General features: G+C 48.4%; 1 protein-coding gene across 1 annotated transcript; it reads left to right on the plus strand.

The window, feature by feature from the left end:
* Window positions 1–1068: 1068 nt before the first annotated feature.
* Window positions 1069–11639, plus strand: LOC123169281 (probable high-affinity nitrate transporter 2.4). Its single transcript, XM_044587118.1, has 2 exons — window positions 1069–2368; window positions 11272–11639. The coding sequence occupies exons 1-2, from the start codon at window positions 1197–1199 to the stop codon at window positions 11549–11551; spliced, it is 1452 nt and encodes a 483-aa protein (XP_044443053.1). The 5' UTR covers window positions 1069–1196; the 3' UTR covers window positions 11552–11639.
* Window positions 11640–15525: the final 3886 nt, after the last annotated feature.

Genomic DNA, 15525 nt, shown 5'->3' on the forward strand with positions numbered 1-15525 from the left:
GGGTGGCGATGTTAATTAAATTGAAGGATAACTACGTAATGCAGTACTTTTTTGCGGGGTACGTAATGCAGTTTGGACTAGCTGAAGAACCCGACAAATCACTAACTTTTACAGCTGGTTCACTGATCGCCTAAACCTTGCAAACACAGAAACTACCTTGGATTAAGTTTAAGTTCGCGAAATTCTTGTTTCTTGCTATACTACAAATGTATAGGCAGTGAGCGCAACTAAACTATGATAGTACAGGCGTATGTATACTGCAGCTACGAGCCTCTGAGCACCGCTAAATCTAGGGTTTGCATGCATGCTAGCTACATGTACTGGTATATATGCGTACATTTCGGGCGTCTAGTAGCTCTGTAAATCTAATCAAGTGTTTTCTTCAAATTAAAAAGAATACCGAGAGTTTGATGTATGTGTACGCGTTTATGCATTTTTAATGCTAAACTCAAAATGAAATTAATATATAGGTCGCCAAATCCCGCTATGGCGTTAAATTTGGAGTTCTTTAACGTTCCACGGAGCCGTTCAATTGCCTTATTCTCACCTTTTGCTATTGATATACATGTTGCATTGATGCAAAGCTTACTTACCGAATTAAAAATGTTTGATTAGTGCTCGTTTTTTTATGTCTGAACATGGTATGTCAAGCATATGTGATATATAGTGTATAGGATACCTGATTGAATGATGCCTATTTCTACAATTTTTTCATAATTTTATAAAATGTTAAATGGTTTTACGTTCGGTGTAGCTTCGCTGCAACTTTTAATAGCTTCTGACTCTGACGGGCTTCGCTAAATAGGCACATTTTCATCCAAGCTTTAGACTGATAGCGACGCTATGCGCGCGTTAATCACAACTCTCCCTCTTGGAGCCACCCGGGAGCCTCTCCTCTCGTGCATGCGGCGCCCTGCATGCACCCCCGTTCCATTCCACCACCTTCCCAGCTGCCACCCACTCTCCCGTCGCGTCGTGGCCGCTCCTTTCCTTCCCGCTATTTAAACCACACACACTTACCCAAATCTAAACCCCCCGCCTCATTGGCTAGCCAGTAGCAGCCTAGTACTACAACTGCAAGGTCGGCCTAGAGGGTCAAGAGATCGTTCGATCACACACTGACCGATCGATCACTGCGACTGCGTGCCTGTTCGATCGGCGCCTAGCTCGGTCTAAGGCTCTAAGCAGAAGCAAGCATGGTCACCATGGGCAAGAAGGTAGACCAAGAACAGAGCTACTACAGCGACTGGGCGCACATCGACCACGGCGTCGACGCCGACGGCCGCGCCACGGAGCTGCGGCCGCTGGCGCTGTCACGGCCGCACACGCAGGCGTTCCACCTCGCCTGGCTCTCCCTCTTCGCCTGCTTCTTCGCCGCCTTCGCCGCGCCGCCCATCCTCCCGGCGCTGCGCCCGGCGCTCGTCCTCGCGCCCTCCGACGCCTCCGCGGCCGCCGTCGCCTCGCTCTCCGCCGCCCTCGTCGGGCGCCTCGCCATGGGCCCCGCCTGCGACCTCCTCGGCCCGCGCCGGGCGTCCGGGGTCGCCAGCCTCGTCTGCGCGCTCGCGCTCGCCCTTGCCGCCGTGTACGCGTCCTCGCCCGCGGGCTTCGTCGCGCTGCGCTTCTGTGCGGGCCTCTCGCTCTCCAACTTCGTCGCCAACCAGCACTGGATGTCCCGCATCTTCGCGCCCTCCGGCGTCGGCCTCGCCAACGCCGTGGCCGCGGGCTGGGCCAACGTCGGCAGCGCCGCCGCGCAGGTCGTCATGCCGCTCGCCTACGACCTCATCGTGCTCCGCCTCGGCGTGCCCATCACCGTCGCGTGGCGCGTCGCCTACCTTATCCCGTGCGCAATGCTCATCGCCACCGGCCTCGCCGTGCTCGCCTTCCCATACGATCTCCCGAGCGGCTGCACCTACGCTGGAGGCGCCAAAGGGGAGGGCTTCTGGAAGGTGGTGCGAGGAGGAGTCTCCGACTATCGGGCGTGGGTGCTGGCGCTCACCTACGGCTACTGCTACGGCGTGGAGCTCATCATGGAGAACGTGGCCGCCGACTTCTTCCGCAGGCGGTTCCGGCTGCCCATGGAGGCTGCGGGCGCCGCCGCGGCATGCTTCGGCGTGATGAACACCGTGGCGCGGCCGGCGGGAGGGGTAGCGTCCGACGTGGTTGGAAGGCGTTTCGGTATGCGGGGGAGGCTGTGGGCGTTGTGGGCCGTGCAGAGCACCGGTGCGGTCCTCTGCGTTATGGTCGGCAGGATGGGCGCCACGGAGGCTCCGTCGCTGGCGGCCACGATGGCGGTGATGGTGGCGTGCGGGGCGTTCGTGCAGGCCGCCTCGGGGCTTACCTTCGGCATCGTTCCCTTTGTCTCCAAGAGGTAAAGAAAATCTTCCGCTTAATCCTTAATCAAATCCCTACATATAATTAGCTACACAGTAGTATCATTTAGCTTGTTTATAATTATGAAATATTTATGGTTATAATGTTTTATGTGTGCATCGTACACTTACATATACTCCATATAGTTACGTTTGTATACTCCCTCTGTAAATAAAGTACAGTAATACGGAGTATAAGATATTTTAAACCACTATTTCCGCAAATAATAATAATATTTTAAACCACTAAATATGGCAATTAAGCAACCTCAAAACAATAACAAAAATATACAAGTTGCCAACGGATGAAAGGACGAAGCTGCTAGCTACCTATCGTGAGATGAAAGGTGTTGAGTACTTGACTAGCTAGCAACGCCTGAACCACGAGTTAGCTAGGAGGATTCGCGCCGACGACAAGCTTCTTGTGGATCTAAAAGAATCTAAAACAGAATCCTTGTGTAGGAGTAGCATAGTGTCGCTGACGTCGACGTTGCTTTCTTGCATTTATTCAAAGATAGCAACGGGCGGAGATTCCTGGTAAACTTAGTTGAAATCCCATTTATAAACAGAAAGAGGCGCGCCTTGTTGCGTAAGGTGTGGTGCACATATATGATCATGCTTGACCAGTAAGAGATCTACCATGCATGTATGTGGAGGCCGGCAATCAAGGAGTCGCTGTTTTGTTTTAGACCATGTGCACCTACAGAGCTAATATAAGGTCTCCTTTTCTGGAAGAGGATTTGTACCACTGGGGTGCTCCACCCCTTATATGAACATTAAGTTAAAAAAATACCACGAAATTTGAAAAAAAATTGGGATTTTGGATATCAAACATCGTTGTTCAATCTATTTTCGTGTGAAATTTCGTGGAACAATCACGGATAAAAAAAGCCCTTTAGTCCCGGTTCGCAACAGCCTTTAGTCCCGGCTGTGCAACCGGGACTAAATATGCGCGACTAAAGACCCCCCCTTTAGTCGCGCCTCTTACGGACCGCGACTAAAGGCTTTAGTCCCGGTTCTTGTGGCTGACCGGGACTAAAGGCCCGTCCACGTGGGCGCCAGTGGTCCGTCGGGGCGGAGGACCTTTAGTCCCGGTTCTCGTGGCCAACCGGGACTAAAGGCCTCCTCCGCAGGTTTAGGGTTTTAGCCCCCCTAAACCTGGTTTCTTTTTAGTTTGGAGTGTTTTATTTCTTTTATATTTTATTTTGTGTTTTATTTTAATTTTGATGAAGTTTCAGTACACATATTCTACGCTACTATATACATGCATATGAAATTTCAAACAAGAAGAATTCAAGAGGAATATATAATATATATTCAATCTCGGGTGACCATATACAACTTCGAACAAGTTTCCATACACAATTAGGATGGATGACCATATACAACTTCGAACAAGTTTCAATCTCGGGTATGCATATAAATTTCTTCGTCCTCGGTATAGTGTTCTCCTTTAGGATTGATGACTTCCCTCATGAAAAATCCTGCTAATTCTTCTTGAATTGGTCGGAAGCGAGCTTCTGGACTAAGCCTCCTCCGCAAGTTATCCATCGCGTTCCGCACGCTATCCGATGCCTTCCGCTCAGAGGTGTGTCTCTGGATGTTCTCACAAACATAGTATCCACATAGATTGGTCCCCGGTGGCTGCTTATCCACATTAACTAACCTTCTGAAATCTAGCTCATGTTTGAATTCACCGACAATTTCTTCTGAGAACCGTCTCCAAACCCTACAGGGCAAAGAAAATTAAATGAACAAGGGAGTTATTAGTTACTTGATATTAGGAAATGAACGAAAGAGACCGATCGATATAGAGCTCAAATGATTGAAAATAATTACTTTTGCAGCATTTTTCTCATGTCGGCCCAACGCTTTGGATCCGAATCCATAGAGTCCATGATTAGAACTCTGGAGGTGTGAAGTTCAATATTTAGCAGAATCCAGTGGAACCTGCGGACACGTTACATGCACAGTCATGCATAACTCATCGATTAGACATACCATGCATGGAGTAAACAAAAGAGAATGGGCACAAGAGAGAAACACTCACCCAAAATGGTAAGGAAATAGAATATGACTTTTGAGTTGATGCTTTCTAAGAAACTTGTACAAGTCTTTCTCCACGTCTTCGGGGTGATGTTGTAACACATGTCCATTAACGATATGTGGGTCAATGAACCCAACATCATGGATGTTTCTTATTTTGCATTCCCAAATCTTCAATCTGCATAATAGCGTACGCAACAATATAGTTAGGACAATATATATATATATAGTGCAGGCAATGAAGAACGAGATGAGGTAGAAATAAATCACTTACAGAACGTAGCAACTCAGCATAGATTTGTCGAGGTCGCGCAGATTGAACAGCTGGAACAATTCACTCATATGAACTTGTACGAAGTATCGTTTGGTGTGATGCTCATCTGTAACATCCGCATAAACATATTCTTTGTCGGCCCATGTTATGAATTGCTTGTACCAACGTAGCAGATTTCGCATTTGTGGTGGTAGACTCTTTTCCCGCGCAGGCTCGACGAGAGGCCCATTCCGCACATATTGTAATGCTATCTCACATACTGGCGCATCCTCAAGGCCTAAGAAGGCACGAAGAGTCAAACCCATCTCGGACGCTTGTTTCATGGCACTCGCTACAGTCAATCCAAGTGCTGCCGCAGCTGCTATGATCTCGGGGTCCTCTTCCGGACCGGCTTTCACTATGAGCGGGGGGATCGATTGTTTCTTCTGCATCCCGAGCTGGTCAACTTGTTTCCCGCTTTTTTTACTTTCTTCTTTCTCCTCCTTCAATAGTTTTGCTTGCGTACGAAGTTCATGTCCATAGTCGTTAGGCATATTCAGCTCGGCTTGGGACGGTGTCGTCAAAAAATCCTTAGCCCACTTCTTTTGCTTCTCAGTGAATACTTGCTTGGGCTCAGGCTCTTTTATCGCCTTCATATCCGCCTTCCATTTCTCATAATCAGCAGACGTGGCCAATTTGGTTTCAGCTTCACTAAGTTCCCAAGGCCTTGGGAGGAGAGGCTTCAGTGATGGCTCCGTTACCCTTGTGGTCTTAGGTACATAAGGGTCCGGGTTAATAGTCTAGGAGCGGGTTTCCTTGCTGTCCGCCTGCTTCTGCTTCTTCGCCGGAGGTGGATTGGGGGGCGTCGTACCCGCCGGAGGAGGATTGGGGGGCGTCGTACCCGCCGGAGGTTGTGGATCGGGGGACGGCGTCGAATGGCGTGAAGGAGGTGTAGGTGAACCACCACGACCACCACCACCGCCACCACCGCCACCACCACCATCGGAGGGGGGTGGACTTGCTAGCCTTGGCGCCTCGCCTGGAAACACTATGTACTTCTTTTTCCATAGAATGAATTGGCGCTTGACATCTCCAAGTCTTCTCTCCCCTTCGGGTGTAGGTTTGTCAATCTCCAGGTCCTCAAACCCTTGGACTATGTCTTCCACCGTGACACGAGCATAGCCATATGCAATGGGGTTGTTGTGGTGGAGTGCTCCAGGTGTACAGGGTAAAGCACTGCCGCTAGCTACCTTCGTGGAAACGTTCCCCAAGGGATAATGCAGATCACATTCTTTCATCTCCTTTACATCACCCACGGGGTAGTGAGGCTCCGGTGCACGAATCTCGATCATCGGTGCACTAGCACCAGGCGGGGCATCCGTGGAAGCCACGCTGCTTCTCCGCTGCTGGCTTCCGCGATCCGCTTCATGATCTTCATGCGGCTCTGCAGCCGATTTTTCTTTTACTAGTTCATGCACGGTCTGCTTCAACTCATGGAGTTCCGATGCAAACTTCGTCATAAGATCTGCATCCCGGTCCGTCTTTCTCTTACGGCTTCTGTAACAGTACGGGTCATTGTCCTGGGAAAACCCTACTTTCCACGGAACTTTGCCTTTGCCTCGTACACGTCCTCCGTGTTCATCATTCCCGAGGGCTGTTGTCAGTGCGTCTTTCTCTCTGTTGAACTTGATCAAGCCCTCTTGAGCTTGGGTCATTGCGTCAATAAGGGCTTGGGTGGGAGCAAACTGTCTCTGCCGGTGAACACACACCCCTGTCTCCGGGTCTAGCGATCCCCCATGCCCGTACCACCAGCTTTTGGCCCTTGGGTCCCATCCCTCTGTACCTAGAGGGATTCCTCGCACCCTCAGGTCCTCCTCCATCTTCTGCCACCTAGGCTCCGAAAGGCGGTATCCTCCTGGCCCCATAATATGATGGAACTTTTTCTTACTCGCATTATCCTTATTTTTTTTCGATATTTCCTTGAAATGCTCCGATTGCTTTTGCCTCACAAATTCTGGCCAATCATCTTTCAGTTTCTCATGTTGTCCATTGAAATCCGGAGTCTTGCCCTTGTTGACATAGTCACGGGTTAAATTTTTCTTGAAGTTCTGGAATGCTTCGCCCATCTTCTGAAGAGCGAACTCTTTAACTAGCCTCCTCCTCTGACGTCCACCCGGAACCTCGTTACCGAATTCATCGACTTTGTTGTATTCCGGAGGTAGAATGAAATGTTCCATAAGCTTTCTCCAGCAATCCTTTTTCGTTCTCTTGTCGACAAAACTGAAACCAAGACGTGCCTTCTTTGGCTCCTTCCATTCCTGGACGGTGATCGGGACGTTGTCTCTAACAACGACTCCGCATTGGTTGATAAACTTTGAGGTGTGCTGTAGGGGCTTGCCGGTTTCACTGACAAACTCAATGGCATATGTTTCTCCTGTTTTCATCGCCTTGGATTTGCCACGCTTTGTCGTACTCGATCCGGAGGGCTAAAAAAAGAAAGAGAGTCGCGCGCGTTAATACATATGTATTCACATTTATCTCGTACCCTTGGAAAATCGTTATAGTCGAAGATGGTTTCTTGGCCAACATGTACAGCTGATCTCCAACATCATTGTCATTCATTAAATGTTTTCGCAACCAACTGCCGAAAGTCTCCATGTGGGCCTTTCTAATCCAGGATTCAGGCTTCCCCGGGTTGTCCGAGCGTAAAATATTCTTGTGTTGCTCGAAGTACGGAGCCACAAAGCTGGAATTTTGCAGAACTGTGTGGTGTGCTTCAGTCATAGAATGACCGTCCATACATATCGTGGATTTCCTTCCGATCTTGCCTTTTCCACTTAGTCTCCCCTCGTGCCGCGATTGAGGAATACCAATCGGCTTAAGGTCAGGAACATAGTCAATACAGAACTCAATTACCTCCTCATTTCCATAGCCCTTGACGATGCTTCCTTCTGGCCTAGCACGGTTACGAACATATTTCTTTAATACTCCCATGAACTTCTCAAAGGGGAACATATTGTGTAGAAATACAGGACCGAGAATGGAAATCTCTTCGACTAGGTGGAGCAGGAGGTGCGTCATAATATCGAAGAAGGATGGTGGGAACACCAACTCGAAACTGACAAGGCATTGGACCACATCGTTCTGTAACCGTGGTAGATCTTCTGGATTGATTACCTTCTGAGAGATTGCATTGAGGAATGCACATAGCTTCACAATGGCTACTCGAACATTTTCCGGTAGGAGCCCCCTCAAAGCAATCGGAAGCAATTGCGTCATAATCACGTGGCAGTCGTGAGACTTCAGGTTTTGGAACTTTTTCTCCGCCATGTTTATTATTCCCTTTATATTCGACGAGAAGCCAGACGGGACCTTCATACTGCTCAGGCATTCAAAAAAAATGACCTTCTCTTCTTTGGTAAGAGCGTAGCTGGCACGACCTTGAAACCATTCCGGATGCCGGTCATCTGGGTCTTTCAAAAGTTGCTGGTCCTGCCGTGCTTCCTTTGTATCATTTGTCTTCCCATACACGCCCAAGAAGCTTAGCAGGTTCACGCAAATATTCTTCGTAACATGCATCACGTCGATTGCAGAGCGGACATCTAGGACTTTCCAATATTCTAGCTCCCAAAATATAGATTTCTTCTTCCACATGGGTGCGTGCCCGTCAACTCCCCGCGGAACTGATTGTCCGCCAGGACCCTTTCCAAAGATGACTTTCAAATCCTTGACCATATCAAATATCTCAGCACCAGTACGTTCCGCAGGCTTCGGCCGGTGATCTGCCTTGCCGTTGAAATGCTTGCCTTTCTTTCTTACGTTATGATTTCGGGGAAGAAATCGACGATGACCCAGGTACACGTTCTTCTTACAATTAACCAAACGTACACTTTCAGTCTCATGTAAGCAGTGCGTGCATGCATTGTATCCCTTATTTGTCTGTCCCGAAAGGTTACTGAGAGCAGGCTAATCGTTGATGGTTACAAAAAGCAACGCTCGTAGGTCAAATTCCTCTCCTTTTGCTCATCCCAGACACGTACACCAGGTCTGGCCCACAACTGTAAAAGTTCATCAACTAATGGCCTTAGGTACACATCGATGTCGTTCCCGGGTTGCTTTGGACCTTGGATGAGCACTGGCATCATAATGAACTTCCGCTTCATGCACAACCAAGGAGGAAGGTTGTAGATGCATAGAGTCACGGGCCAGGTGCTATGGCTGGAGCTCTGCTCGCCAAAAGGATTCATGCCATCAGTACTTAGACCAAATCTTATGTTCCTTGCGTCAGCTGCAAAATCTTTGAACACTCTGTCGATCTTTCTCCATTGCCTTCCATCAGCGGGGTGTCTCAACTCCCCGTCGGACTTACGGTCCTCTTTGTGCCATCGCAACGACTTGGCATGCTTTTTGTTCATGAACAGACGTTTCAACCGTGGTATTATAGGAGCATACCACATCACCTTGGCGGGAACCCTCTTCCTGGGTTTCTCGCCCTCAACATCGTCACCAGGGTCATCGCCTCTGATCTTATAACGCAATGCAGTGCATACAGGGCATTCATTCAAATTCTCGTATTCATCGCGGTAGAGGATGCAGTCGTTAATGCATGCATGTATCTTCAGAACCTCTAAACCAAGAGGGCAGACAACCTTCTTTGCTTCGTACGTACTGGCAGGCAACTCGTTATTCTTCGGAAACATATTCTTCAACATTTTCAACAAATTTTCAAATGATGAGTCACCTACACCTTCCTGTGCCTTCCATTTTAGCAAATCCAGTGTGCAGCCCAGCTTTTTCAGACTATTATCGCATCCTGGATACAACGACTTTTTGTGATCCTCTAACATGCGATCCAAATTCTCCCTATCCTTGTCAGTTTCGCAGCGTCTCCGTGCATCAGCAATGGTCCGACCAAGATCATCAGCGGGCTCATCATGTGCCTCTTCTTCACCTTCACCTAACCCTTCCCCACCTTCAGCATCATCCTTCATGAAAGTATCACCGAAATGATCATGATAGTTGTCATCGATATCATCCCCTTCTTCATCTTCTTCCATTGTAACCCCTCTTTCTCCATGCTTGGTCCAACAATTATAGCTTGGCATGAAACCGTGCCGAAGCAGGTGCATGTGAACGTCTCTTGAGGAGGAGTAACCCTTCTGATTCTTACAGACAGCACATGGACAGATAATAAAACCTTGCTGCTTGTTCGCATTTGCCACTACGAGGAACTCTTTCAAACCCGTAGTTGACTCGCCGGAGAGTCGGGGACCGTACATCCATTGCCGATTCATCTGCATTATTATTATATAAAGTATATAATTAACCATCATGCATTTGTTAAACTAACTAGCTAGAAATAATACAAATTAAACAATGAACTACACACATGTGTATTTTATCAATGACACATGAAAGGTTCAAGTTGCTAACCGCGATCGCGGAGGAAAAATAAATGAGAAAGCTCAAGTGTGGCTCGGACACTTCATATCATGTTTGTTTCAGGCTCTCGGGCATTTCATCGAACACCTTGTGTGCATAGGAGGAACCAAAAGCAAACCCACCACCCCCTTCTGAAAATTGTGAAGTGAGCTGAGTGAAGTGAAGTGAGCTGAGTCCTATATATAGGGATGGGCCTTTAGTCCCGGTTGGCCTGGCCAACCGCGACTAAAGGCCTTCGGGGACCTTTAGTCCCGGTTGGCCAGGCCAACCGGGACTAAAGCCCCTCCCGTTCGCCAGCTGTCGACTGAACGCGCTGGGCCCAGATAGTTGGTCGCGGGTCTCCTCCCGAACCGCGACTAAAGGCCCCTTTTGTCGCGGTTCGATTGTTTTGGGGACTAATGGGGGCGTATGGAAGCCTCTTTTTCTACTAGTGAATACTAGGAAACATATCCATGTTAAAAAAGACAAAAAATCCTATATATAAAAAAACTATTTGGATGGCTGTATTTCCTTTGCCATGTATACATATTCTGGTATTTTTTCACGAAACTTCACACGGGAATAGATTGGGCACCCAGGTTCGACATCGCCAATTTCCAGATTGTTTTGAATTTTTTGGTACTTTTAAATTTAATATTCATGTAGGGGTGTGGAGCACCCAAGAGCTCCTGTGCATTTCCCCTCCTTTTCTCGCAAAAATAAATAAATAAGGTCAGAACAACCAAGTTAAGATTATGATGCAGCAAATTATGACATAACTTGCTCAAGAAACCAACCAAAATTTCTATGTATTCATACAATAAGTGGGTAATCTAATATAACTAAGTGATCACCTTAATCTATTTCTCTTAGCGTGCAAACATGTCGCCTTAATGTGCAACTATGCAAGTGAAAGGTCCACGCAACATATAATGTTGCACACGAAAAGACTTAGTCATTTCCACTAGATTATGCAACTTCAGTCAGTAAATATTTTACGACTATACAATAATTCAAATACAATAGATTATATGCATGTTCAGTTTCTGTTCTCATACTGTTAATCAAAATATTCATGTTACATACAACAAAATTTCATTTAAAATATACTGCAGCCAATTCCTACAACAAGGCATCTGTTATCATCTAGTTAAAATGGATTTGGTGAATTAATCGATGCAGGTCGATGGGCGTGGTGTCTGGTATGACGGCGAGCGGCGGGGCTGTCGGCGCGATCGTGACAAACCGGTTGTTCTTCAGCAGCTCCAGGTACACGGTGGAGGAGGCCATCTCCTTCACCGGCCTCACCAGCCTCCTTTGCACTCTCCCTGTGGCGCTCATCTATTTCCCACGCTTGGGAGGAATGCTTTGCGGCCCCTCGGAATCTGACACCGTCGACCATGATGGTCACGACGACGACGATGATGTAAACAAGGATGATGATTACATGCTTCTAAAATGATGTGGCAGCTGGGTAGCTCAGCCTGTAAATATAAGGATAGCTGGATAGGTACATGCTTCTGAAATGGAAATGGAAATGGAAAGGAAAACTCCACACAATCTCTCAAGACTCTGAACTACATGTGATGACTTGTTGCACTACTAGAGGTAGGCTAAGGGCAAGGGTGAGCTCAGATGTGTCCTCCCCATTTGTCGATTTGGTAGGAAAAATTGGGCGATTTTTTTACCATGGCACCAAGGGCACTTTCCATTTGTCCGTTGTTACGATTGAGTTTTGAAGTACTAGAGGGAGAGGGAGCTTGAATAGTCACATCACAAAAAAAACTGGGCAATTTTTAAGCAATGACTTTCTAGGAGGTTCTTCGGAGAACTTGACAAGTAACAACATCTCCAACGCCGACCCCCAAATCAGACACCGTATCCATTCACGGACCGTCTGGACATGTGTCCGGACATTGATACGGGAGCCCTCCATCCAAAGCTAGCTAGCTAGTCGCAATCATCTGGTCACATTTGTTGCAAATTCAACAAAGTGGGCAACTTTCAGTCAAATTTAGATAATGTTTACATAAAACCTGATGTTTTGCATCTAAAACAGATCACATTCATTATTTCGACATATTTCAACTAAACCCTATTCTAACCTACTCTAAATGATCACCGGCACTCATTCCCCACGACATGTCTTCCGCATGTCCGGCAGCAAGCTCGCTAGCCGGCCATGATCCCCTGAAGAATAGCCTCCGCCTCCGCGAAGCGGGCAAGCTCACTGGTCGATTATGAGCCCACCAGGTTTAGCTTCAGCGGGAGGGTAAGAGTAGTGGCCTTCACCTCCGCAAAGCGGGCAAGCTCGCTGGCTATGACCTGTGAGGCCCGGCACGATGGTGGCAGTGGCCTTCCTGGGACCCAAGCACTAGCGTCATCCCATATTCTGCTCCTCCTTGCTATCGGCGGTGGCCGTGGACGTGCCAGCCTCGTCGCCGTGGCGGCGAGGCAGACCGATGTGGAGCTAGCGACATCATCGGTGACGCCGTCAAATTCCTTCACCAACCGCATCGATCTTCATGACATAGCTTCTTTCTCCTCCCGGAGAACACGGAGCCGCCATCACACGAGGCGGAGTTTGTGGGAGACGCGGTAGGACAAGAGCAGCGCCTTCTGCTCATCCACGTCCACGATGCTGCCCGTGCTAGCGATTGCTCTTCCACAAGATGGCGCTCATTGAGAAGCCAGAGGTTGTACCTCTAGTCGGCCTACGCCTATCGGAGCACCGCCTCTCGCTCTTCTATCACCATGTCGGTGAAGTGCGCCCGCGCCTGACCCATGGTGATGTTAGCCTAGACCGACGAGGGCGATGGCGCCGGCTCATCGTTCGTTGGCATGTCTGCGTCACTGCCTTTCGGAGAGCTCACCGGCAGGCCAACCTGTATCCGGCTGGCTCGGCAGGCCATCCAGCCGGCCGCAATGCCAGAGAGCTTCTTCTTCTGTTCGCCGGAATGGTTGTCTCACTGGGCTTTCGAGCTTGAGGCCATGGTGGGCGTGTTCCATGGAGGAGGAGGTCGAGAGCGGAGGTGTGATGTAGTTGTTGCCGAGTGCTAGGCATGTTTAAATAGCGTCCAGATGCCAGGCCAAGCGGCGAGGTGTTTAATGTTGCCGGCAGATGTACAAACAGGTGGCGCCGGAGTAGGTCGGTAGCCACACATGTTTCATGTAGGGAAGTGGACGGAGGGGTGTTGTTTGAACGCGGAGAGAAAGGTGCTTGCATCGAGATGTGGTGTAGGCAGCACTCTTGGCCGCCGTGTTGCTTCAGTGCCGGCTCTAGTGAGAGGTTGAGTCCGCTCTTGGCCGGCATGAATGCGGCGCTGACCATTTTGGGAGGAAACGCATGGACGGGGGAGATGGTTTAGGGTGTCAGACGTGTGCGTGACATCTTTCTGGACACCCGCAAAGCACACCCCCTATTTGCTTCCGGTTTCCGGTAAAAAGGACGTCCAGACTGCTATGCGGATGGATGCGGGCAGTTTGAGAGTCTTCGTTCGAGATGCCCTAAACTAAAAGAGTATGGCGCGGCAAAATAGCTTACGAGTAAACAAAAAATTGAGTTGAGTGTTAGTGGCGGAGCAAGGTATTTGCTTCTGGGTATTCTTCTTTTTTGCCAAAGCAATATAATAGAACAACAAATTTATAGTAAGATGGCAACAGCAATGACTCAATGATCATACATCGAAATTAAGTAGCAAAATATCATTGTGGCAATATCTCTAACAATTAAGAAAGTTTACAAACAACAATGGAAATTACAATATAAATTTACGATCCCCTTTTTGGAAGAGGTTGATGACATCCTCGTATTTCACTTTTTTGCGAGGGCCTCATATTTCACTTACTTGACTAATTCTATCTCAACAATTTTAACCAAGCAATTGTTTAAATATTTATCATTGATTTTGTTTCTTAGCGGATTCTTACGCATTTCAGTGAGGAAAATACCCTCTTGACACTAGTAGTGGCCATCGGAAGAATGAGCCGTCAGCTGTGGACGGCGCTTGCTGGGGGACTGGGGTGGCCGGAGACGGAGGGAAGGGCCGGAGGGGAGGGGAGCTGGGGAGGAACAGGGCCGGGCCGTTGTCCGTCGCCCACCGGACTTGAAATCGCTTGCCGCCGCTGCCGCCAGCTAGGTTGGGGATTGATTTGGGAATCGGGGAAGGTAGAGTAGGAGACGAGGTGCGACTACAGTGGTTCTTGCCCGCCTCACCAGATTGTTTGGTTTGGTGCGTGGCTGCCGTGGGTCAGTTTGGTTGGACCTGTGTTCGTGGGCCGAATGTTCTCCATGTAACATATGTAGTCATTTTTTGGGGCCAAATTCTTTGGTATTTCATGGAATTCCCAGGAAGACCCCAGCGCTGCCGCTGTCAAGTGTGCGTTGCTGCCGGGGACAATCGTACACAGAACGAGGGGCAAGTGGGGACAATCGTACACAGAACGAGGGGCAAGTGGGGACAATCGATCATGCGGTTGGGACCATCGCGATCGACAGCTCTAGACGGAACCGATCTTTACTAGGATCAATCTACCGACGGCTAGTCATCTTTATCATCTGAATCTGTATCATCCTGCAAACCAAACACATATATAGCAGCCATCAGAAAACTGGCTATTGATGGAGTAGCAAATAAGCCAAACGCCACCTAACTCAGCCTTGGGCCGCACAACGCATCAAACCATTGCAATTCCCAAAGAATGCAGACTCTTTGGCAGTAACTACTCCATCGGCTGCTCCACCGGTTATAAGAGCAATTATAATAGAGCTGAGTTAGCGGACTATAAGAAATAAACTATTATATTTTTGCTTAGTTGGAGGAAAGAGAAGAGGAAAGAGAAGATAAGCGGGCTCTTCATGAGAGCATGGTTAATAGTATAGCGAGCTGCTGGCTATAAGCCAGTGTCATGTCATCTACAGCCCATCTTATAGCCAACATGTACAATAGTAGATCAAAACAGTGTACTACTTTTTTATTATGTGGCCCACCTTTCATTCTCACAAAGTGCCTAGGAGCACGTGCTAGAGCTGGCTCTTCACGAAGAGCCCGCTTACCTTCTCTCTCCTCTTTTCTTTCCTCTAACTAAGCAGAAATATAGTAGTTTATTTCTTATAGCCCGCTGACTCGGCTTTATTGTAATTGCTCTGAAGAGCCAGCTTTAGCATGTGCTCCTAGGCACTTTGTGAGAATGAAAGGTGGGCCACATAATAAAAAAGTAGTACACTCTTTTGATCTACTATTGTACATGTTAACTATAAGATGGGCTGTAAATGACATGGCATTGGCTTATAGCCAGCAGCTGGCTGTATTATTAACCATGCTCTAACAGTCTCCTTCCTCCGGTCCTCTCAGCATCGCCTCGGCCTCGCATAGTCACATGGAGTCCCCTGAAGGCCTGAACCCCAGGCAAGTTCTCGGAGCAGCGGCGGAGGAG

The sequence above is a fragment of the Triticum aestivum genome, chromosome 7D, assembly GCF_018294505.1.
Source record: "Triticum aestivum cultivar Chinese Spring chromosome 7D, IWGSC CS RefSeq v2.1, whole genome shotgun sequence".
Classification (NCBI taxonomy): Eukaryota; Viridiplantae; Streptophyta; class Magnoliopsida; order Poales; family Poaceae; genus Triticum; species Triticum aestivum.